At 38.8% G+C, this 26,469-nt stretch overlaps 1 protein-coding gene across 1 annotated transcript in view; it reads left to right on the forward strand.

Annotated features, from left to right (window-relative positions):
• Nucleotides 1-26,469, forward strand: part of KIF25 (kinesin family member 25) — a 45,364-nt gene that overhangs the window by 4,772 nt on the left and 14,123 nt on the right. Inside the window, exons 3-9 of the mRNA XM_071549465.1 lie at nucleotides 76-192; nucleotides 3,555-3,693; nucleotides 8,965-9,068; nucleotides 10,270-10,358; nucleotides 11,834-11,876; nucleotides 17,449-17,516; nucleotides 22,179-22,253. Of these exons, the coding sequence (XP_071405566.1) occupies nucleotides 76-192; nucleotides 3,555-3,693; nucleotides 8,965-9,068; nucleotides 10,270-10,358; nucleotides 11,834-11,876; nucleotides 17,449-17,516; nucleotides 22,179-22,253 (635 nt within the window). The remainder of the gene's footprint in view (nucleotides 1-75; nucleotides 193-3,554; nucleotides 3,694-8,964; nucleotides 9,069-10,269; nucleotides 10,359-11,833; nucleotides 11,877-17,448; nucleotides 17,517-22,178; nucleotides 22,254-26,469) is intronic.

The following is a 26,469-nucleotide window of genomic DNA, read 5'->3' on the forward strand; positions in this document are numbered from 1 at the left end:
AGAGACAAAGGGGACAGAATGCCACAGGAAACATGAGTGTTTTAAAGTGATTTTTGGTATGTTTTTTTTTAATAGTATCAAGGGTTGGCTGGAAGAAGCACTAATGAAGTATTGCAGCTCTATGCTGCTCATGGCCAGCAGCAGAAATTGCAGAGGAGCTCTGTTGTAACCCAGCTGCACAGAGCAGTAAAGGTAAAGATGTTTAGTAATAATGTAGGCATAATCTATCCCCTAAACATTTACATGCTTATCAAAGATAGTAAAACACAGAAAATTATCAGATATGAACCTCATCTGTGGCTTTACTGTATTCACAGCACAGCTTGCAGTGAGGTGTAGCTGTTGTGCAGTGTTTTTGCTGCAATAGGCTGTAAACTCACCCAAGAGGCTAATAAAAGTGACTGCTCCAGAGCTCCAGAATCTTATGTATAGGCTGCTGCCAATGCCCTAGCTAGACATTTTTGTAATCAAAACCTTACAACTCCTGATTTGACTATCATATAGACGTCTCCTAAAAAACAGTAATTGTCATATCATAGAAGAATCACAAAATCATAGAATTGAATGGGTTGGAAAAGACCTCCGAGATCATCAAGTCCAACCCCTGGGCCAACTCCAGTCCATTTACCAGATCATGGCACTCAGTGCCACATCCAATCTCAGTTTAAAAACTTCCAAGGATGGTGAATCCACCACCTCTCTGGGCAGGCCATTCCAATGCCTGATTACGCTCTCTGGAAAGAATTTTTTTCTGATATCCAACTTAAATTTCCCCTGGCAGAGCTTGAGCCCGTGCCCCCTTGTCCTATTGCTGAGTGCCTGGGAGAAGAGACCAACCCCCACCTGGCTAGAACTTCCCTTCAGGTAGTTCTAAACAGTGATGAGGTCACCTCTGAGCCTCCTCTTCTCCAGGCTGAACAACCCCAGCTCCCTCAGCCTCTCCCCATAGGGCTTGTGCTCCAGTCTCTTCTCCAGCCTTGTTGCTCTTCTCTGGACTCGCTCCAGCACCCCAATATCCTTTCTGAACTGAGGGGCCCAGAACTGAACACAGTACTCAAGGTGTGGCCTCACCAACGCAGAGTACAGGAGAAGGATCACTGCCCTGGTCCTGCTGGCCACGCTATTTTTGATACAGGACAGGATCCCATTGGCCTTCTTGGCCACCTGGGCACACTGTTGGCTCATGTTGAGCTTCCTGTCAATTAGTACCTCCAGGTCCTTTTGCGCCTGGCTGCTTTCCAGCCACTCTGTGCCCAGCCTGTAGCGCTGCAGGGGGTTGTTGTGGCCAAAGTGCAGGACCCGGCACTTGGCCATATACTTTAACCAAATAGGCAGATCCTTTTAAAAAAGCATTGGAGAGCTCCATTGGTTACTAAAAGTTCTGCTCTGTCAGACCTTACAAGAGAGAGTAGGCTGCTGTATGCTCACTCAGGTTGTCTTAATTTTGCATCAAAGAGACTGAAACTGCTCTCCCAATGCCAGTGGTGTAATATTTTCCTTTGTTGAAGTAGTTATTCATTAAGTTACTCCATAGAATAGTGAGTTCCTTTTAGGGACACTAACAAATGTCAGCTTTTCTTAGGGCACTGACTGGCTGCATAAAATTACTGAAAAATACAACAGAAAAAAATCTGATTCTTAACAGACAGAAGGCTGCAGCTTAATTGTAACATAGTTGGATTAGGTGATCATTGTAGGTCCCCTCCAACTGAACTGTTCTGTTCTATTCTAAATATAGTGATTCTGCTCAGTAAATTTTGTGGTGGTGTTTTACATTCTAGGCTAGCTAGAATGGCAGAACTGCTTGTGATGCAATACCATTTGAGATGGTTTATTATCAGACATCAATGAATGCTAGGAGAGGGCAAAGCTCTCCAAATAAAAGTCTAGATGAATGGTAATCCTATACTTGTAAAAATAAAAAAGCCCCACTTCTTCCCAATTCATTCTGTGGCTTTTGCAAGTGAGAAAAGCACTGATTTTGTCCCTTTAGTTTCAATTGCCTTTTTATCACTGAAACCAGTTGATTAATTCGAGGTCAATACCATAGTTGGAAAAACAAAATATCGCAGAATATGTGATACTTTGTACCAAGCTGACTGATGAAACATCACAGTCCCGTGAGATAAGGTATTGTTAAGTTCCTCTTATAGTTTTACATGTTGGTTTCAAGACTTGGATGTCTAGGAGTCTGCTAATCCTAAACCCAAGTCAATTTTATTTATTTATTTGGACTTGTAAGTGAATATAAGCTGATATTACAAATATTTAAAAGACTCATCGTGTATCTTATGCTGGGCTGAAGCACTAGCAGGGGAAATTTAAGTTAGATATCAGGAAAAAATTCTTTCCAGAGAGAGTAATCAGGCACTGGAAGGGCCTGCCCAGAGAGGTGGTGGATTCACCATCCCTGGAAGTGTTTAAACTGAGACTGGATGTGGCACTGAGTGCCATGATCTAGTAAATGGGCTGGAGTTGGACCAAGGGTTGGATTTGATGATCTCAGAGGTCTTTTCCAACCCAATTGATTCTATGATTCTATGATTCTATGAGTTATATCTGTAATATTAATACTTTTCTGAACAATAAAGGTTTTTGATCTTTTCAAAAGACATCTATTCTCATAAGAAGGCATAGAATTGGCTTATTTAAGAAATTATTTAGATTGAATCTTAGCAAGTATCTCCTGATCACAATGTGGAAAATGAATGCAGGAAGGGATATACTAAAATAAACAATAGATACACAGAGGAATAAGGACACCACGCACCAGACCAATGTGATCAAGCAAATGTCAAGCAAATGCTATTTATTACACACTGCACACGGTTTATGCAGGGTTAATGCTATGTTCAGTTGGCTAAATTGAATCTCACACCATCTAACTGCAAACTCTAATTGGTTATAATCCATATCTCACAAGTCCTGTGTTTTGGTGAAATCATCCTGACTGTTTTCAGGAACATCTCTGGTGTCCTGTGGGTAACCTGAGGAGTTCTCATGAGAAACTTCTGGGGAATTGCTGAGAGCTCCTAGGGAGTGATTTCTCCTTTACTGGTCAGAAGCAGCTATGGCCTTGCTGCTTCTCAGCTGGTATCTGCCTTCAGTCTCGCAGGGTCTATATAGATCTGAATTGCTCACCTTTGATTTTTTCTGTAACAACAATATACAGATCACAACTCTTCACTGTTAATTCTGAGTATGTCCTATAAGTGGACAGAACACACACATACTCAAAACCACTTATTTTTTTCAGAGGAAATAAGAAAGAGACTTGGTATACACCTGAAGCTGTGTTACAGTCAATGTATATAGGATAAGATGGTAAGGATCTGTAAAGTCTTGCTGAAATTTTTAGGAAATTACATTGCAAAATGCCTTGCAGGATCCTTCTCTAAACATCCTGAAAGATATACTTCTGAAGACTTCCTTTCATCAAGTAGAGGGTTCTTCCTGCCTGTGGTATCTCACCATAATTATTTGTGTTGTTATATTGATTCTTCTTAACTGCTGTTTTTGTGTCTTTGTAACGTATTTTTCTTGTTGTTGAGAAGAGGCTTAAGCAAGACCTGAAGAGCCTCCATTCATTTGCTCTTGAGCTTTCGAAAGACTTTCAGCATCAAAGCAAGACTTGTCTTTACCAAGTTTTGGCAGCCATCCAAGGGGTACAGCTGCAAAATGAAGCAATGCAAAGTAAGGCTCATTGCACTGACATTTCAAACGTTACATCAACAATGTAATTGTTAAATGTTACTCACATTAAAAGGTTGAGTTTGATTTTTTGAAACATTTCACTAAAATTGTAGCACTTGTTTCTTGTTTGATATTAAATCATCAAGGAAGTCTGCAGAGTTAGGAGGAGTACAAAAATGTTGCAGAGGTTGTGACTGATAATTTGGCTTTAACTTTTTTGTGGATTGTAACTGCTATTAGACTGTTGCTGAGTTGGCTCAGCTGTAACATTTTTAAACTGAAGTTCTCAGGCTTGTTATCTTGACTATTTTAGAATAGCCAAATAAAGAACACATTGTTTTATAAAGCTGAAATTTGTCTCCTTTTGACTGTACTGGAAGAGGACTTGGGTGATTTCAGAGATTTCTGAAAATACTGCTTGCAATTAGGATAGACTAGATTTTTAATATTTCAGTGTATTTACAGAAAAAAAACCCCAAAACTTCCAATTCAAAACCCAGTTTCACTCGCTAAACTGTAGATAATAACACCACAGGGATGACTGTTTCAGAATTCTGGTGCTTCTTTTTTCTTGGAGGAGACCCAGCAGTGCACTGGTACTCCCTGCTCTCATCACTGAGGACTAAGTACATTGGTCCTACATCTGGATCTCATGGAATGATCTCTGCACCTGCTTACAAAATCCTCAGTTCTGGTGGAGCTCCTACCAGGCTGAGAAGCACATGGCACATACAGAGCTCAAATTGAAACTTAGCATCCTGATTAACTAACAACAAATAAATTTATAGTCAGAGACACTGTGTGATGCTCTGATATCCATGTGTTGCTGTTTAAAAGGTGTGGGTTTGTCCTACTTTGCTTTTTGGTTGAAACATTTTATTTTGGGACAGATTTAATTCTGAGGGGTCTCCTCATGTCAATAGCAACAAACAGCATTCTTGGTGATGGATGTTTACAGAACTTGTCCCTGTAAGTTATGATTAAAAGTGATTTGATTATTGTATTATTTATGACGAGAAAATGCTCAGTCAAGTTGTCTTTAAAGTTGGAAAAAAAAAACAAAGTGGAAATTTAACTTTATCTAAAGGTGAATGTTTCCCTTAATGAAGCAGGGGCCTAAAGGAACAGATTTGGCACTTGAACTGTTGTGGTGTAAATAACTAATAAGTATTCCTTATAAGGTCTTGCAAATTCCTGTTGACTGTTCTTAATTTGCACTTCACGAAGCAGGAGCTTCTTCTCTGTCTATAAAAAAATAGTGTGTTAGTATTTTGTTGGATGACTTTTGTTTTGAATTTTGCTGGTTTTCATTTTTATGTCAAATGTTTTAGATGGAGATTCTATTGTTAAGGTTAAATATGACAGTTGGAATTACCATCCTTAAATTACATATAATCTTTTGTAGTCAGAACACCACAAGTATATATTCTGAGGACAATATATATTACCAGTTTAATCTTAAAAGAGAGATTGAAAATGAAGGGGAGAATTATAGAAGAAACATTTGAGTAGGTTAATTTCAAGGCTGTAGTTGACATGCAACAGACTATAAAACTTCCTTGTAATAACTGAGTAGTCTCTTGCTTAGAAATATTTATTCATAGTCCAAAAAGAGGCTACTGCCACCTTTCCAACTGAAATTTAAATAATAGCAATTCATATAAGAGAGAGAGGTGCCCAGTATTATGTTGTTATAGGCCTGTTTCCCTCATAAACAAAGCTGCTATAATTTTTGCCAAAAATACTGACCACCTAACTTCAAATGATACCACTGAGACAGATGCAGTAATTCAGCAGATTTTTGGAAGGGTAGGAATTTACAAAAAATTAAAATTACTTTTTTGATTGCTTCACTATGCAGATACTGCCAGAATGTGAAAATTACTACAGCCCAGTGACTTAGATATGATTTGCAATTTCATGACACTCTCTGGGCTGGAGAAGGGGGTAAACTGGATAAGGAGCTTTTTTCCCACTTCACCCATATGCTAGCACCTATGTGCTTTGCTCCTGTTGGAGAAAGCTGAGCTCTGCACTGTGCTGATGTATTTGTGGAATGTGAACTACCACCATCTTTTATCCTCTACTTAGCAGGCTGGTCTCACCAGCTCAGCATTTCTCTCTTCATGTGGAGTAGGCGAGAAGGGGATGGACCTTGGATCCAGCAACAGAAATATTGCAGCAGCCCAAAAGAGTAACCACAGAGTCATGGAATGGTTTGCATTGGAAGTGACCTTGAAAGGTCATCTGGTTCCAGCCTCTCTGCAATGAGTAGGGACATCTGCAACTAGATCAGGTTCCCAGAGCCCCATCCAATCTGAATCTTGAATGTTTCCAGGGATGGGGCATCTACTACTTCTCTGGGCAACCTGTTGCAGTGTTTCACCACTCTCATTGTAAAATGTGCTTTTCTTATCTAAATCAACCCTCTTTTAGTTTAACACTACTACTTGCTCTATTGCAATAGGCCCTGCTAAAAATAATGTTATAACCCAGGATGTAAAGCACAGCTGAATTCAAAAGAACTTTTGGAATTAAGTCTGTTGCATTGTACCTGCTTGTCCTAGAAGACATGACCAGATTGATCTCTTTTTAAACTGGAATCTAGTATGGCAAGAAACATAAAAAACCCAGAAAATTATGGGGACAGCTACACATCCATATCTCAGTTATGCTGTTGCTGTGCTAGTTTATGCTGCTCCTGTTTTTCATGTCCCTGTCATGGAACTTTCTGTTATGCTTGTGTAACTGTTTGTTACACAGCAAACATGTGTGCTGGTTTAAAGGCAAACCAGCAGGGGAAATGAACTCACGATGAGAGAGATTATAAGTCAGAGCTAAAATTTAATAATAATATTACAATAACAACACTGACACAAAAGGGAAATTGCTTTCAACTCACAAAAACCCAGCAGTATAACCCAGTGTCCTGGAGCACAAACCCAAGGGGGTTTGTTTGCCCTTGTGCTGAGACTCCTGTGGCTCCCCCAAGTCCAGAGCAAAAGGAAATGAAAAACCTATTGGTGCAGGCAAGGGCTGTGGTCTGGGTGAGAGCAGTGATCTCCTCCTGTCGAGGTCCTGCTGCTGCTCTGGATCCAAAAAGAAGTTCCCGAGGGATTCTTACCCACCACTTATGTACCCTCAGGGAGCACCCAGTCCCTCCCCCTGGGCGGGAACTCACAAAATGGGTGATTAACTCTGGGAGCCAGGGGGTATTGAACTGTTGATGGCCCATTAGCAGCTCCGCCCCCCCTTAGGCTGGGTATGAAGGTGATAATGGCTCCCTGGGCAGCTGCTGCTAATGGCCCATTGTCCTTGGGGAATGACTACAGGGGGTAGAATACACAGCTTTGATCACCCCTACAGAGTGTTAGCTGGTCCCTCCTGCTGAACTAGGACAACATGCAAAACAGATCAGGGAGCTGATCCAGGACAGAAACTGCTCAGAAAGATGGATTGCTTTTAGACCTCCATGTGACTGTGAAAACAGGTGTGTGCTGTGCAAGCACAGCAAAAGGTCTGGTGCAGCACTGAATGGGGGGAATGAAAAGCTTCTTAACCAGGACCGTCAATTAAAAGAACATTACAATCCTAAATATACTTGCAAGACATCACAACTGTTAGTCTGATTATTGATGAAGCTCCTAACTGTGGTCAGTAATGTTTAAACAGAAAAATCAGCATTCCCAGCTCCCAGAGAATTTCTGTATAGCTCAATGACATGGGTGAAGCATGGGGGAAAGGGACATCTATAATTGCTGCAGGCATGTAGTGACTACTTGCATAATGAAGACTGTGTAATTAGTGTTTTAAAACAATGGCTGCCCCAAGGTTAAGGATGAAAACGTAACTCCGAAGTAGCTTGCAGCTGATGCCAAGCAGACAACTAGGAAAGTGTTAAGTGTTTGTAGCTATATAGCTCTACTTTCAGAAAAAAAAAGTTCAGAAATAAATTATGCATTTGGAAACTTAATGAAGCTTCAAGAAGTCTTTCTGTGCTGCACATAAAGCTTTACAGAAGATGGACATTAAAACTGATGGATTAGTCCTACAAATATCAAAATATCATCTGCTTAATGCAATAACTCAACTTATTTTCTACATGTTGTAGTCCTTGCTCAAAAGCCCTGGTATCAAATTAGGAAACCCCAGACTGATTTCTGTTTTCACAGTTATCTTCACCATAGAAAGGCTAGTCTGAAAAAAAAAAAGAGTAATTACGGACTAAGTTAACTGAAACTGGATATATAACGTCCAGTTGGCTTCTCAAAGTCCTCATGAAGAGACCACTTAAATATTGAAACAACTTAGTAATTATTTTTTTCTTTCAGCCCCTATTGCTTTGCCTAACTCCTTATTCAAGACACTTAGGGAACTCAAAGTGTGTCTACATAAATTTGTAAATGAAGATACTTATTATGGAGATTACTTAATCAATGGATTCTAACCTTGTGTTTTAAAAAATACAGTATGATCAGGGGTCAGTGACTATAAGAGGCCCTTTTACAATGACAATTTATGGTAACATATTTGCATGGGATTCTCCAAATCAAAACATGCTAGTGTTACTACTCCCCATACAGGATGCAAGGAAAGGATTTTTCGTAGTGAAACTCTTAGACTTTGATTCCCCAGCTATTAACGTTTCCTTGCCTGCATGCACTTGTGGAAGAACATTATAAGCTGGAGGTGAACTGCATGGATATTAGAAAAAAAAGTTATGAGAAATGTCTACATAGACAAATGTCCCTTGAAGTTATCTGATTTTTAGTTTATACCAGACTGCCATGCTGAGATGGTAAGTCTATTCCTTTCTCTGTAAGGTGGCACACACCGAGGCTGGTGGCCATCCTGCAGACTCAGCTCCCAGACCTTGGTTTTGACTGTTTGATACTCTACATCTAGATCTGGTAACTGCAGATATGGCATGAGCCTTGCAAGTGACAGCCACACCTAGAAGCAGGTTGCTTCAATTTTGGGTTACAGGCTTTGCTGACAGATAACATTAACTAAACTGAATTGCCTTTAACTATCTTGTATTTGTGATTGTTTTTCAAGTGTTCACATGTATTGTTGTGGTAATTATCTGTAGCTTCACAAAGCAAGAGCTATGATAGGATTTTTCGGAGGTATCTAGTGAATCAGGAACTAACCCTCCTAATAAATTTAGGAGAAGTTGAAAAAGTTAATGCTTGTATTTCATGAGGTGCTACTTGAAAATTCATTTTGTAAAGTCACAGAGTTTATTTCTTTGGAACTCCTTTCTTCTAGTGTTTCAGATAAAAGCTTTTGATCTTGAGCAGTCTCTACAAGAAGTGACAGAGAGATATGAGAAAGAAAAGCAGAAGAGGAGAGCTTTACATAACAGCTTGGTTGTAAGTATATTTAATGACAGAACATTTTCTTGTTTTGTTGAAATTATTCCCAAAATTTCCTCTTTGCATGGATACATGACCTTCCCCAACTGTCTATATACAATACATTTATTTGCTGAGGCACATTTGTCTTACAATAAACCCCACCCCTTTCTTTTTACACAAGGGTCTTTCAAATGCACTCGTGCAACATATTGCTCATTTTGAATAGTGGACAAAACCTGAATTTCCTCATCCTCTTCCTTAATTTGAAGCTTCTGAAATAGTTTTTTAAATTCTTAAAATTATTAACTTGAAATTGCAAAACAGTTTTATTTTTTCAAATATGTCTGGATGTATCCTGCTCAGCTGTTAGTGATAGTTCATTTGGGATTAATTTTTTCCGTTTTGAACTTTAACTTTACTCTTCCTCCCCACCCTCACAAATGACTGGTTTTGGGTTGCCTGATTCAGGACTTGATTTTTAGAAATACAAGCCACCTTCAAACAAAATTCTTAGAAGTTTTTCTACCTGGGAAAATGAAGCTCTTTGTGAAACAGTACTTGCAACTTGTGTTGCAGATTACTGAAAGGATATTTCCCAGGGCAGTGAGGCATTAATGCCAGTGATCACTGGTCATGACAGACAAGCTGTTTTCAGTCATACAAAACAAGAAGAACTGATCACCCACAAAAAGGATGAGATAAACTGAAGTCTAAAACAGCCTGCAGAGAAAAATCAGCTGCTGACTTTTTAATTATGTAGAAACACACAGTGAAGAGAAAAATGTACAACATGTTTTATGTTCCACATCTTCCTCAGAACTGGTGGAAGAGAAATGGGATCATCTTGTCTATTGTGTTAACATAGGTATCTGAAGAAGCTTAGGTAAGGAGCAAGGAGAAAAAGGAAAGGAAGGGAAAATGTCTTTGAGTGAAAACCGTTTGGGTTTTTTGTCCATATAAACTGTAGAGGGCTACAGAATTCAAGATCTCTGAAGAGCTCATACTTCTTTGAGTACTTTCTTACCTCGACAAATTATATTCCTTCTATTTTTCTTCCCACAGTGTCTAGGGCTGTGATGCTGTAAATATCTGCTTTCTTAAACATGATCCTGTCTGTTTGGCAAGTTTCAGCGTATTTGTCCTCTCCTAGCAAATTCCAGTGTTTTTGTCTGCTCCAGCAGCTTGTGTTAAATACAACTTAATATTCTAATCCTAGGAACTGAGAGGAAATATCAGAGTCCACTGCAGGATTCGACCGTTACTACCTTTTGATGATGCTTCTAGACATTTGATATCACAAGATAGGTAATTTATTTTGGTTGATTTAAATCTTATCTGACTAATAACTAATATACAGCGAAAACAATAATTATATTTATGTGAGAACAACTGTGTCCTTGATTTTTCTGTTTTTATGTGTGTGGGGAGACAATAATAGGATCATAAAAACTAATTGCTATTTTCTTTCTCCAGCTGAATTGGCTTTAACCAATCTCATCCCCATGTCTAAAAGTGTGTCCACCCCAATGGAAAGCCATAGCTGTTCTGCCAAGCTGGGATTATCCCTGTCTTGGCAGAATTAACACAGCTGCAATCAGTTTAGAGTGTATTCACTATTCTATACAAATTCTGGGATGCAGTAATGTAATAGCTTCCAGAAGTCGTGCATGGAGAAACACACTCAGCATTACAGTTGTTTGGTAGTGCTAAGGAACACATTGGCTGTCAGCACACACACTGGTAATTCTATTTCAGTATAATTTGGCTCTGCATCCCTAATTTATAATATGTTTACTGTAACTGAAGTCTCAAAACATTCCAAGATCCAAAAGGAAAAGAGAGATTAAGTGCAAGTATGTGCTTAACAAACTGAATTCTCCACAGATGACTAACATGAAAGAAAATAGGGATTGAAATATACACAAAGAAAGAAGGGGAAAACTTGGTGGGTGGCTAGAAACCAGTAACATTCTCATTTGCTCCATCAGTAAATAACTGATTTTGGGCCTTGTTTTGCTTTTACTCCCTGGTAATTCTGAAAGAGTACATTCAGTGTTTTAAAATTCATTGATTTTTGGCAAATAATTAAAAAATGTTTTTTTTTTAAATTAAAACAATGTCAGAAATAATAGGCAGGATATTTCAAGGAGCCTGAAGGAGGAACTTGCATTACCTTGTGCTTGGTATACCTGGGAAGGAACCCACTCACTGTTTTTGTTGCAGTATGGAATAGTGCAGTCAGTTGCTGACTTGCAGTGTAAGACAGGATGGACTGGGACAATAAAACAATTGTTAAGATTAACTTTTCTTAATGTATTAAAAAGTAATTTCAATAAAAGATTCTCCAAACACTTACACAAATGAATAAATTTAAACACGTCAGCAATCCCAGTCAGTGTTTGGACTAGTAAAGGATACAAGATTAGGAACAAATACCTAAAAAGAGGGTATTTTCACTTTAGTATTCTAAATTGAAAGCCTCTTGTTACAAGCTTACATTACAATCTCAAAATAATAGCATGGCTTTTGAATTAGTCTTAATTTGTTTTGTTTTAACTGTCTTCTAAAGCAGATTATTTTGCTTGATTACATATTAATTTGTTTTTAATTTGCAATTAACTGGGGTGTATAGTATGTACATGGAGTACAATAATTACGGCAATTCTGAAAGGTACTCTTCAGGCACTTTGAACATTGGCTTTCCTCAGCTAAGCAGAACGTTTATTGTTTAAAAGGTACCTTTTTATCCTCCTGTTGGCTTTTTTTCCCCCCTCTTACAGGCAAAGAACCTTTTCAGAAAAAGTGGCATATGCAGCTGATGATGTAAGTATTTGCTGGTGAAATTCAAAACCACATTCATAGATACTAGAAGAAAAAACCTGAGGGACATGTGAACCATGAGTTTAAAAAAAAAATATAGGTACTTTCTTTCCAGTTGGTGCCCAGCTTTGATTGTCCATGGGTGCAATAGCAGGTGATTTGTGCTGCTTTCATCCTGACTCTTTGTAGTGGCAATAGCTTGGAGCTTCTGCTGGTGCAGTCATCTGTTAACTGGAGATGGTACATTTGTAGTAGTCAAACTGCTGCAGAATTCCTGCAGTCAATCCTTTTGAGCCACTTGTATATGCTGTAACTATTTCTAAAATTATGTCAGGCCTTTTAAAATTTTATTATTTCAACACAGTTAATGCATTAGGAGAGAAATGTGATCCCTCGTGAACCACAGCAGCCTACATGGCACTGCAGTCAAGCATGTTGGAGTGTCCTGGCTCAGATCCACTGGGGGAAAGAGACTGAGCATTGAGGTTGCAAATCTAAATGACATTCCAGCATTAATTGAGACCATTACCAAGACACAAAATTTAAAAAGGCACAGTAGTGTGAACTAAGGTTAAAGTATCAACTTGGGGTTTAATTTTCTTAGCTGCCATACTTCGAAGTTTGCTGTTCACTGTTATGTGGTGATTAGCCAAATTCTCTTCCACGGTGTAGTGCTTAAAATATTGCTGAACTGACCTACAGTATGTTATGCATTTAAATTTCCCAAATTATAGTTTCATTAGGCAGATCTCACTTGCATAATGTGTATAATTATATATATATTTGCAATTAGGTAACTAATGGAGCACATGAAGAGGCTAAGAAAGAGTAAACATTTCAGCAGATAAAAAACAGGGATCTGTAATGGTAGACATAGTATTCTGGTTGCCATGACCAGTTTATAAACAATAGTTTATGATGCTATAAAATACCACAACCATTTCTGACCTGTTAAATTTTATTGTGTTAAGATGAAATTAGACAATATTTAGGTTCAGGATTATTTCATATAGATATCTGATGTACTACAATATCTATATGTTTACAGGCAAAGCAGTGTCTTCTTACTTATGAGAGCTTATAAATTTTAGTTGGTGTGAGAGTCACCTGGTAAGCTTCAATGTGCTAACTTTATTAAATATTTCAGGAATATAAATATAAGCATGGACTTGATTGTAAAATGAAATCTGCAAGATACTAACTTCCTGGTTTTGGAAAACATAACATAGACTTCAAATGTTTTATTTGTTTGTCTTGACATTTATTTGGTTAAAATACTCCCCAGTTTTGAACAAACACCTTAAGTCTTTGTGTTAGTTGCAAATTTATCTTTTTAAAAGATAAGAATTTGTTGTAAGAATCGTTCTTACAAAAAGCAGTCAATTTAGACTCATATAACAAAAGAGAAAACAATGATTAGTGCCTATTGATTTTGCTTTCAACAACTGAAGCTTGTGGCTAGGATAAATATGCAATTTTCAGATGAAATTATGAGGCTTTATTTGTTTTTGAGCTTTTAGTTGTGACACAGGCAAGTTTGTATTTCTAGAAACAAGTTAACCATTTTCCAGACGAGTACTTATGATTTAAAGGAATTTTTAGATGAAGGTGAAGGAAGTCTCTCTGTGATAGAGGTGTTGAGTTCATTAGTTTTGCTTTTTAGATCATGCTTGTCTTTACAGATTTTTCCTGAAAATACTTTGTGTCCAACATAACCAGGCAGTTATTTGCCATGATCATTTTAGACCTAGTGTGTGTTAGAAAGCAGACCTACATTTTAGAACCAGATTCACAATGCAACCCAGCATACATATCAGAAACTATGACTGGATCTCGTGGACAAGCTTCAGCTTGACATTGTTCCTAGATTGGACAGCAGCTCTAGTAATATGCTGATCTATCTCATCTATGCTACAGCTTTGTCATCTTGTAACTAGAATAAAGGAAGACCTTGACAGAAGCTGCAGTGTAACTGCTTTGCTTCTCTTCTGCAAGGAGTTGTTGTAAAATTTCCTTCAAAGTGTCTGTAGACAGGCAGAACTGACACTTGGACAGAATGGTTGTATATCTTTTAGTGAGACTGAGATTACATAAATTCCATTTAGTTATGAGTGTGTCTTGTTTATTTAGAGATTTGTATCATTCTTCAAAAGACGCATACAAACTTTTTTATAATCTTGCTCATCTTGTCTAGAGAATCATTAGGATCTTGCTGGATGTACAGAAGAATAAATTCATTTCAGTTTTTGAGCTTCTTGAAGATTTTTAAAGTTTTCTTTTTGCTTTTCTGTGTATACCCAGCTGCTTAACATTATATTAGCAACTGTCTGAAGCTTGTTGTGCAATAATGGTGGAGAGTGAGTGCACGCTACACATCAGTTTGAACCACTGCACATAGATGAGGACACTGAACACTGCTGATACTGTCACTGCCTGAGAAAATGGGCAGATGTGGAACTGAAGGCACAAGATCTTCTTAGTGGTGATAGCACAAGGGGGAATGGGTGCAATCTGAAATATGGGAAATTCAGCTTAAACATGAGAACAGACTGTGAGACTGGTCAAACAATGGCATAGGTCTCCCAGAGAGGATATGGATTCTCTGTCTTTAGAGATGCTCAAAACCTGACTGGCCATAGTCCTGGGCAGTTTGCTGTAGGTCACCCTGCTCTGAGCAGGGGTTGATGTTGACAATCTCTGTAAGTCTCTTCCCATCTCAAACATTCTGTAATTCTGGGCCAGGATTCCACCTTCTGTTTTTCTGTCTCTGGATGTTGTGTGGTGTGTGCTACTGAACACAGGTGTGATGTTTGAATGAGTAGCTAAGTTTTTGCCTAGATTCACAACACCAAATGTAGACATTTAAATGAGGTGCCTAATTGCTGAAGTGATGTTGGAATCCCCCTTCTTCTGGTACAGAGAAAAGAAGGTGTCTACCTCTACAGTGCAGTGTCAGAATCAATTAGATTGGAAAAAGACCTCTGAGATCAGGTCCACCCTATGACCACCAGTCACAACTAGACTACAGCACAAAGTGACACAGCCAGGTTTTTTAAACACCTTCAGAGACAATGACTCCACCACCTCCCTGGGCAGCCCATTCCAGTATCTAATCAATCTTTCTGGGAAGAAATTCTTCCTGATGTCCAAACTAAACCTCCCCTGGCATAGCTTACGACTCTGTCCTCTCATCCTGTCACTTCTTACCTGGGAGAAAAGACTGAGTCCCAGCTGGCTACAACTTACTTTCAAATAGTTGCAGAGAGTGATAAGGTCACCCTGGAGACTCCTCCAAGCTAAACATCCCCAATTCCCTCAGATGCTCTTCACAGGACTTGTGCTCCAGACCCTTCACCAGCTTCTTTGCCCTTCTCTGAAGCCAGGATTAATTCCTTTCGAATGCATGGCTAAGAGGCTGATCTGAATATCAAGGAAGGCACAAAATTCTGCAGTTTCTTAAAGACAGGACTGGGAAAATATGAATTAACACAGCCCAGACCCTCCTTTCCTTGGGAGATAATTTTGTAATAGATCAGATGGATGGAGCAGTTAAAAATGTTATCACTGTCCAGTTGCTTATTACCATCCCCAGCCAGAAGTTTCTTCCTGTGGTGCTTACCCATTGTGGGGAATCCCTTAAGCTGTCCATGGCGGCCTTAGTGCTATGTCAGCCAGTTGCAGTGAAACTGACAGTGAAATATGAGGAGCAGTCACAGTCTCTCTTGCATTGTCTGTGCTGTGTAGCAGCATTCTTGGAAAAGGGGGAACAGCCTTCAGTGGACACAGACTAACAAGTGATGAGAAATTATAATTACCCCATCTGGATTCTGTGATCATGTCTATATCCAGTATTCCATATAACTAATTTGAAATTATTTCTCTGCCTTACTGAATTTCGCTTACTGATCTGTTCCCCAGACTTGGGGAGTCAAGCTTGGGTGTCAGGACAGATAATGAATATTTATGACTGAATATTTCTGAAGTATCCTTTTGTCATTTTCATGATCCTTATGGCACTGAAAGAACTCAGACTGGGAGTATTCTGGGGTGAAAAAAAGGTTCAGTGTTCATGTGAGACAGCTGTATGGATTTCACAAACCCTATTGGCAGGGAAACCTGATGAGACTCTGTACGCTGGCAGCTGTGGTGGATATCTTAGGCCATACTGATCTCCTGAGAAGGGAAGGTCATTGCAAATGGTCTTATGAACTCCTGCCTATTAACAGTTAATTCCTTTGTTTCTATGTTTTGCAAATGGAGTTTTTTTCTGTTTTATTTCTCACTTTAGAGAAAGCTGGACTGCAAGTAAATTTGATATCTGAATCAAAAATGTCTTCCATACCTGTATGCTTTTCAAGTTTTTTCCTATTTCCTTCCCCTGGAACCTGCTGGTTATGGATCCTACTAGAATTTCTGTCAGGCCATTTTCTAGCAAAGTGTTGTCCTGACATCTGTGCACTGCTAAATTTGCCTGTGCTGGGGTAGGTAACATAGCTCATGCTGTACAGTAAGTGTTCTGTTGTCATTAGTTTGATGATGATGCTTTTTCTTTCTCCAATGAGGAAGAAATACATGTAAACTCAAAGCAAGAAGTGTGTTGTTTGTTAGCCATTTGCATGCTGGACGTGCTGTTTTGCGATCATTATTTGCTCAGCTCTTTACTTCGGTCTGTGGCAAGACTCATTTGAAGGCCAGTAGTTCAGAACTACAAGCTACTTGTCTGAAGCACATTAGGAATTTCAGCACTCCCATCAAATGTAACCACAGGTTAGTAAGCTAGGAAACCTCCTTGAACTGGATGAATTATTTTGCGTGCTAGCAAGCTTCCACCCAAATCATTGTAACCCTCCAGTCTTTTTTCTTTGCTTTTCTCAGCAATTAAGCAACTTTTGCTGTGAGGAGCAGAAGGGCATAAAGTTGCTACGTAAGGCATGCCAGACTGCTGTGATTGTACTCTGGTAATAGTTTAAAGAGTTGCTTGCATATGTGCAAGACTTATAAAGCTACCGTATAATTCATCTGGAAAGTGGATTCCAGTAAAACCTCATGGATTTCTACAAATTGTGCTAGTGCAACTCTTTCTCACAGTTGTGGACCAGCATCTTATTAAATGAAATGTGCATCTTGTGCTTAGTTCTAGACTTAATCATATATCTGAAATCAGTCTGAAAAGGCACTGTGAAAATTTCTGCACTATTAAAAAAAGAGCTCTTTTTGCCATTTTTTCTGCCTGTAGTGGCAGTTAGCAAGGTTGATTTTACTTGCCTGTGACTTTCTAGGTACATCAGAAGTTCAAGTCTTTCTGTCAAATTTAAGTGCATGTTTTGTGCCGGCTGTTATTTAATAACCAGAATGGGATTTGAGATCCTTGCTTGTGGTCTTGCTAGTTACTGCAGTGTACAGGCTCTAAAGCCTTTTGTATTGGTGACTGCTGAAGAAGAGCCATGAATTCCTGATCCTTAATTACTGCTGTCACCTGGAACATTGGAATTGATAAATATTTCTTGGGGGTGTGTGTGTGTGTGTGTGTCTGTCTGTGATATAAACTGTAAATATTTGGGTTTTTTTCTCATAGGAAACTGTCCTTGTCAAGTGTAGCCGTCCTGGTCATGCATCAATAAACAAGATTTTTCAGTTTGAGAGGTGGGTAGTCCTATGTAGCAGTCTGGAAATCGGGATTTACAGACTAGTTTTTCCATAGGCATTGGCTAGAAGGTATTCCCTTTTTTTGTTTGGTTTTGTTTTTTTGGTTTGTTTTTTTTTTTTTAATGCGATATCTATTTTTCCCAGGACAGAGTAATGCACATCAGGGTATAGATGACAGTGTTCCCTCTCAGTAAAGGCTACTGATATGCCTAAATTTGAAACCTGTGCAGAGACATATTTGACGGTTTTCATAATCTGAGTAGCTGTCAGGATCCTTGCAACATGTTACAAGGTAGAAAAATGTTTTAAAGGTAAGGAAGGGATGTTTGCATTTCAGTACTTAAAGGGAGCTCATAAAAAAATGGGGCCAAACTTTTAGTAGAGCCTGTTGCAATAGTAAAAGGGGTAATAGTTTTAGACTAAAAGAGGGTCAACTGAGACTAGATATAAGGAAGATTTTTTTTACAATGAAGGCAGTGAAACACTGGAACAGGTTTCCCAGAGAGGGAGTAGATCCCACATCCCTAGAAACATCCAAGGTCAGGCGGGATGAGGCTCTGAGCAACCTGATCTAGTTGAAGGCATCCCTGCTTATTGCAGTGGGTTTAGACTAGGTGACTTTTAAAGGTTCCTTCAAACCAAAACCATTCAATGATTCTATGAATTAAGGTGGATTGCATGACCAGCGTAGACATAGAGTATGACTGAGCCACACTTGTAAGAGTTGATGTTTATGTGTCCTGAACAGAGACAACAGAGTAGACTAAGTGGCATGTAAATCAGTGCTCCTGTGGGAAAGGCCATAGTGTGACTGCTTTCCATATCAGAAGCTCAAAAGTCTGCATAGGTGTGATTTTGAATGCACCAGCTGTGATAAGGGTTTTAATGGGACAGCAGAGAGTCAATCTGTGAGACAGAAAATTGCAGAGAGTCAGGCTTGAAGGGTGCTTTCTGTTCTTTCAGAATGGTGCTGATCTGAACCTCTGAAAACAGGAATGAAGAGCTGATTTAATATAAATGAGTTCTCTATAAACAAAGAAATTCAAAATTTTACCCCAATGCCTTTTTTCTAGTGCAAACTTTGCATCTGTGTATTGCAATGACTCACAGTAGGCTCTCAACCCCCAACTATGTTTAAAAACCCCCTGGAAACAAAACACATGAGGACAATTTTATGCTTCTTTACTTGAAGGCAAAACCTGATTTAAAGTCAAATGTCCATGAAATATCTGTCCTGGTTTAAACTTAAGGTTTAGCCAGAATTTGCTGAACTTTGCTAGTCATTCATCCTTTCCTCAAGCGTCCTTCTGAAATGCTGAATTTTCTATTCATAGAGACTGGGGACTGCTGTTGTGTAGGCCACCAAGCATCTGAAAATTCCTGAGATAATGCAAATCTGGGGAAGCTTTACTGACTCCCTGGGTTACAGGACTCCTGTGATTCAAGGCATGTGAGTCTGTTACGGTACATGGGCCCCCTCACATGTCTGCTAAGCTACTCAAAGTAATTCCTTTCAGCCTTCAGCTGTACCTAACACAGCCATATCGGTTGAAGTAAATACAGAATAATGCTGAAATTCAACTCTGTAGAGCAATACAATTAATGGTATTGACACAGGACTCCGGAGAGCTGTGACTCTGGAAATGTGGTGTAGATCCTGATAATCAGGAAAAGGGTTAAAAAAATGTAAATCCCCCAAAGAATGCAGTTCTTAGGGAATGTTTTTTTTGGTGTCCCAGCACAGCTCTTTTTTATAAACAGAGGAGCATATGGTTCTTATGAACTCAAAAATGTTTATTTTTTTAGCAACGTTTTATGGAACTAATAAATGTCAAAATATTTGATTTCAGCTCAGGAAGAAAATTCCAGCTTTCAGCATGTTATGCTTTTGTAATTTTATTGGCAAATCAGTTAGTAAAATAAAAAAGAAGCTCAGAATTTTCCAGGTGAAATTAACATTAATCAGTATTCAGGGACAAATCTATCGTCATTCTGGTTAAAATACAAGGGGTTATAGAAAGAGATTCTTTGGATTTGCAGCATTTTTCATGGTTTCAGATAGCTAATGAAGTGGTGTCCACACTTCAGCCAGTCCTGTGGTTACACTGTAGCATAAACTAGTTCATCTACTTTAAACCACTTTATTTGGGTAGGGGTAGCATTTGAACCACAGCAGCTAAATAGTGGCAGTAAAACCGTTTTAGAAGTTGGGTAAATATTTGGAGTAGGTAATGTACCGTGAAGGTCTGTGCCTTTCCTCTGATCAGCTACCAGAGCCCGACCCTGACACAGCTAGCTGTGGCTGTGCTACTTGGAGGTAATGGCCTCAAGCTGCGCTAGGGCTCAGATGTGTGTCCAGCCTGTGTTCAGGTTGGACATCAGGAATAATTTGTTCATGGAAAGGGTGGTTAAGCACCCAGGCTGCACAGGGAGGAGGTGGAGTCACCATCTCTAGAAATATTCAAGAAATGACTGGGTGTGGCACTTAGTGCTATGGTTTAGTTGTCAAGGTGGTTTTTGGTTACAGATTGGATTTGGTGATCCTGGAGATCTTTTTCCAATCATAAAGACTCTTATTTCATGACTCTACTTTGCACTGCAAACAAGCTGCTAAGACTGATTGATTCTAACCCGAGTTGTGGCCGGTAGCAATCTGATTGGTTTTTTAGGCAACAAAAGTCATCAACAGCATCTGAAGACATTGTGAATGTTTTAATCTTTAAAATACCTTTCTAAATTTCTTTTTTTTTAGTTTATATACTAGCTCTGAGATGTTTTGATATGTTAAGAAAAAGTATTTCAACACATACTGAGTTAGAGGCCTAGTTGGCTCAGATGGAGGACTTGGTATTAATGAATATTTCATCAACTGCAGATGATAAATGAAGCAGAGAAAAGTGTTTTGAAGTGCTCTTGCACTCTTGTATTGACCTTGCAGATTTGATGTGCAAAGTTTACTGAGGCATATGCTCATATGCATACAAAGCAAGGATGGAGTATGGCTATTCAGTGTCTGTGTCTTCCCGGTACAAACTGTGCCACATCTCTGCATATTTGTTGGCTTCTCAGTAGACTGTGATGGGCACATCAGTAAAAGAGCAGTACAAGCAATATTTGTACATCAAGCCAGACAAGTGCTCCTTTCCTGATTAAAGGGAGTACATTTTCATGCAACTTACAATTAGTCTGTGGAACACATTGCCACAGAATGTTACTTCAAGCCAAGAATTCAGCAAGATGCAAAAAGAAACTGAATGCTAATTTTATAATTTTTTTTGAAACAGAGATTCAACTCGTATTTCAGTTTTGATGATGGTATCCAGCTTTTAAGGATTAGGATGAGGCACAGAGATGAATTATTTTGTCTCCAGTCACCACAGTGTTTCTTGCTCCTTCCTCTTTCTATTGTGAGGAAAAATGATGAACTCAGTGCATTGGCTCCAATTCTGTATCTGTTTTTCAGTGATCCCTGTGTACCGTGAGTACAAAAACTATATTTGTGCAGTCTCTAGACTGCAGCACACAGATCATGGTCAGATATACAAAGAGGCTTGAGGAAATGCTGAAGAGCACACTTTGTCTTCATACAGTTAAACTTGTAGTATTATACACAAGCCGTGGGATACTGCTGGGTGAAGTCTGCTAGTGCACTATATACACAGGGAAGGGACTATGCTTTGTAACGTTTGCTGCTACCAACATTTCTGTTTCTAATTAGCTGTTTTGCTGTGAGCTCTAAAGAACACCTATCACTTATTGGAAAATAAAGCTAAACAGAAAAACAAAAATCACCACAGAAAGATACCAAAAAAAGGAAGCTTTTGACAAAGATAAACATTCCTACCTCAAATATTTAAATGTGGGTAATGACATTCATGTTTTAGATTCTCTTCATCTTGTATAAACACGGTGTGCTGCAGACTATAATCTTGGGGAAGATACATTTTTGGTGTGCTAAAGAAGAAATGAATGAGTTAGGATGTCCTCATTTTATGATCAGAATTTCCTCTCTGCAATGATTTCCTATTTTCAGGTCTTGATTTTGTGTTGTACAAATGTGAAAGGGTTGGAGGAAAATTTTCTTTGAATATCCTGTGTTCAGTCCCTGTCTCCTTGCGTTTGAAATTGTTTCAGGCATCATTGTTTTGGCCCAAGGACTGAATTGTCATTACTCTTTTCTAAGAGATGGAATAACTCATTCAATTTAATTGTCTTTCATTCTATTTAAAAATTAGTCTGCAATCCACACATGCTTGAGTGAGGAGTGTTGATTTCAGAGTAGATAGTTCATCAGGGACAAGGATGGAAATACCTTAGGCTGATACTGCCCAAAAAGACTGTGAGTGCATCCTTAAACGTGACCCTCAGGGGCATGCTGATTTCTGCTCTGCCACTGAGTCTTCTGAGACAAGTCCCAAGGCAAGTTTGCAGCCTCTGTACCTCTTACAAGTGTACACTTGTGGCTTGTTCCCTCCAGCACACTGCTCCCAAAAAGTGAGTGAGAACCTTGGAGTTCTAATTTTCAGTTCCCTGACATAAAAATGTCAGCAGACCTCATGTTTTATGTCACTGGCCTACATTTTCCATAGCTTGCATTCTTGTATTGTGACAACATATTTATGTTTTTTCTCTGGTTAATCATTGCACTTTGTTCCTCAGAGTTTACAATGATTCAGAGTCTCAAGATGCAGTGTTTGCAGATGTGGCCCCTTTGCTAACATCTCTTCTGGATGGGTAAGTTAAAAGATGGGGTAAAAAAGCTAAAACACAATTATCTAGTGAAATGCATAAATTAAAAAAGAAAATTACTAAATAGCGGTGATCCAGTCAAGTTTTGTGGCTTTGCAGTTCCATTTTCCTGTTTTCTTTCTACTCAACACCAAGTGAATGTTGTTTCCCTGTATAAGCAAGCGAAAATCCTTGACAAAATTTAGCAGAACAGACAAATTTGTAAAAATAAAAAATGAAAAATGTTTTTTCCTCTGATCTGCTTTTGGCAAACGGAAGAATTGATTGCTTCTTATGGAGGATGCTATGATTTTTTCTTTGTGTTTTATATGCTATGTTTCATAAGTGTTTTCCAGTTGCAGAAATGGTATGATACATCTTTTCCAACAGTTCACGTACAAAAGGGCTGTAAGGGCTACTCTTAGTTCTGTTTGCATGTACAGCACAGGCATAAGAGGTGGTGTGATCGATTCTTGGTTGAACCACAACTGAGCATTCTCAGTAGTTCAACTGCTCCTTCAGACACAGGGCTAAAACAGAATTCTGATTTTAATATAAGACTGATCAGTAACAAGCACTAGCAAATATATAAAATTTCTCCTAGCCACTGAAGTTCATAAAGTGTGATTTTTCATTTATACTAGAGCCAAGTTAAGCTACTCTTGCAAAGAAGCCTTAAAGTGCATATTGTTATACATAACTTCCTTTCTGTTCATTTTGCATCCCTGCTCCAATACCATTTAGTTATATGCTAGAGCTATCATGTACTTTTCCCCCTCTGTAAAGGAAAAGACAGCTCCTTTACATCTATAGTGGCATAGTTGAACAGTGGCAATCCTTGTTCCTGGCAGTCTGTGCACTGAAGTTTCCAAGTCTCAATTTCTTAGAAGCGGCCTAGAAATATATCAGGATACTGTGAATATTGGGAATTCCCAGCCCCATCCCTTTACATATGCCACAGAGGGACCCCCAAGGGCTACCTGGGCTGAGGGAAGTCATATATTGCGTTATTCTTGTCTACCAATGGTGAATAACCACAGGGACCACTAGGTTGGAGGTGTTTAAAGAAGTCTTAAAACTACTGTTTTCTCTCCCTTTTTGTCTTTTTGCAATGAACATAATTTTGCTTTGGCTCAATAAGTCATTTAAGTGTCTTCAGACATACCCAATTTGTACCTTGATCTGCTGTACTTCCCACTTTCTAATTTTCACATAGAGAGAATCCTGTCCTAAAATCTAGCATTTTTGTTTTCAGTTAGGAAATGTTTTGTTATTAAAGCAAAAGAGCTGTCTTGTTCATCCAGAAGTGCTGTTTAAACAGAAGCAGACTTTCAGGGAAGGTGAGTCTGTGCATATGAGCACAGCAGCCTTCCCATTGTAAATGGGAAACAGACAGACTCAGTCTGAACCTTGAACCTCTTTGCTGCTCCTGATTATTTTAGTCTCAGTTCTGAAGTGGTCTGTAACAACCTTTAGCTTGAGTGGAAAGGAGTGTTATGCTCCTTTTCCTTATTTTTTTCTTTAGTTTTCTTTCTTAAGGAATTGTTTCATTTTTCAGTATAAATATACAGGAAGAAAAGATTATTCTATATGCAAAACAGACAAAGTGCAGCAGGCTTCAAGGTTTACAGCAAGCCATGAAGGGCCAGCAAAGGAGTAAGATAACCTTTCTTTTTTTTTCCACATTGAAGAATCAAACTTTTTTGTTTATTTTAAAGAAGAATACCTTTCTTCTCCCTTGATTTTCTTTAAGTGTTCTCTCCTAGTGATAAATTTACTATAGTGAACACCCACACTCTTTTCAGGAGAGAAATGCTATAAAAATGCTAGTATTCTAGCTTGACAATAGGAATTTTTCTACACAAGAATATAAATGTTATATATAAGAAGAAGCAAAGTGAAGAAGGAAAATTATCCAGGCACATGGGCAAATCAATGAAAAATTTTTAGACTTCTCTTTTTCAAACCTTTATGTTGAAACCAGAGCACCAATGAAGTAAACTATTATTATATAGGTAAATATAAAGTAATCTGCTGCTTGTCAAATCCCCCAACAATTCTTTCTCTCCTGTGCCTACTTAGATATAATATTGCTTTGGCCAGTTTTAGCTCATTTGGGCTTGCTGAAATACTGCTTTGGCTTTGGCAGAGAAGCTACCACTGTCTTCAATGTCATAATCACCTGTTTAGTTAGCTTCTAATCATATAATTTGTATCTTGTCAGAACTATTTTGTCCACTATGCTTACTGTTTTCTAACAAGCAGCAATTAAGGAAAATTTTATTGGCTGGACTTCTTATAAGAAGAATTTAATTCTGTTTTTTCTGAGGAGAACTACAACTTGCAAACTTTTGGCTCCCATTTTGGTTCCAAAATTCAGTTTGATTTTGAAGCAGGGCTAGAAGTCTCAATAAGCTACAGGCTGGCTGGGCAGTGTGCATGAGGGGTGGAATTGGGAGCATCGCTCATTGTTAGCCTAGCTGAAAACTACCAAAGTTAGCATGAGCTTTTCTACTGACATAAATACTAGTAGAGTCATGTCAGCAGTGAATACTTGAAGAAATGCCTCCTTTCAGATTTACAGTCCTAATTTCCATGACATTTAATTTTTCTATAGTGCTTTTTGTTTTCAGTTACAGTTATCTCATCTCCTTTACTTCACCAAATCTGTGACTAGACACCTATTTTATACTCTGCATCCTAAAATCTGGAGGGACCTTACTATAGATTCACTGACCACAGTTTTGGTTTCACATCCCCAGAAAGGTCACTCGGATGTTTGCTATGTGGCTTATCAGCTCACATTTCTTTCTAACAAGAGAAAGCTTTTTAAATAATCCTCCCAAAGGAATTGTTTCTAGGTATGTTTAATATGCAAAAAATAGCTGCAGTGGCCATGTAAGTATTTCATCACTTGAAACTGTACATTTAAAACAATTAGATGAGGAGTGTTCATTGGAATATGCTGGCACATGCTTGAAACAACATTTTTGATATGAGGAAAAGCATCAGATAACCAAAAGCAGCTGTTTCAGGTCTGCCCACAGAGCGGGTAGCTTAGGCAGTGAAATTTTACTCCCTGGCAGAACAGGAGCAAGTCCCTTCCTGCAACTCTAGTAGAGTAGAAATCTTAGCAAACTGCAAAGTGCTTCTCATGTGTGGAGATACTGCTAATGTTGTGTCTTTGAACAAACAAGATAGTCCAGGGAGGGAGTGGTCCTGTCAGCATAACTGCACATCTTCCAAGGGTTTTGCTGGAACAGTCTGTAGGCAACACCAAGATACTGGCAGGTGCTGCAGAGCAGATGTAGCCAAGGAGTACAGCACAGTTCTCTGTACAAGGCAGTACTGTGACTGGATGCATCTGAGTCTGCCCACTTGCCTTGTTTAAGATGTTGACTTTGATCCGATTGTTCTAGAAACATGCTTTCTAGATAGGATTCATACATAGAAGTTCAGATCCCTGTTGCACAGACATCCACAACAGTGCTCTAAGCTTTGGGGTTTTTTTAAATAATTTCAGAGCAGTGAAAGAGGCAGCTTCAGAGTTCTGTTTATTAAACGTATTTACTTGTCTACTTCAGAAGATGATGAATTGTGTTTCATAGATGGCTATACTTCTGCACTACCATTGTACATGTTAATCTTCAGCTTGCCCATATCAGAGCAGTTCCTGCCACCTTTATTCCAGAGTGGTCATTGTGGGCATGCTTGTACTGAACTAGTGCTTCTGATTTAAAATTTGTGCCTCCTGTTAGGGCTGTCTTCTCTGACTGAGGGCCGTGACTGATAAGCCTGCCTGAAAAAGGCTATGAGAGATGAAGAGTTCCCAGCTGTTAAGATACTAGTGTGGTGGCTTACAGCACAGCACTCTAAGACAAATCCAAACCCAGCAATGGTTTACTTTAAAATGTTGTCTTGTAAACTGCAGCAGTTCAGGAGCTGATTAACAAAGCGTTTCAGTAGTGCATGAACTGGAAGTTGTGCAGACAGAAGGTCTAACCTCATCAGTCATTCCAAACTAAGCATCCCTTAAACTTATTAAAATCATCCCTTCAACTCTGCTTAAAAAAATAAAATCTGTTTAGCTAATGGTATGAGCAGTACTTTAATTACTGTCAGATTTTGAGATCTCCAGAAAGAAATCAGGTGCAATGTGTTTATTTTTTTGTTTCAGTTTACGTTCCCACATTGTTTGAGGTTTGACTTGCCACCTAACAAA

This window comes from Pithys albifrons, chromosome 2 (genome assembly GCF_047495875.1).
Source record: "Pithys albifrons albifrons isolate INPA30051 chromosome 2, PitAlb_v1, whole genome shotgun sequence".
NCBI classification, from domain to species: domain Eukaryota; kingdom Metazoa; phylum Chordata; class Aves; order Passeriformes; family Thamnophilidae; genus Pithys; species Pithys albifrons.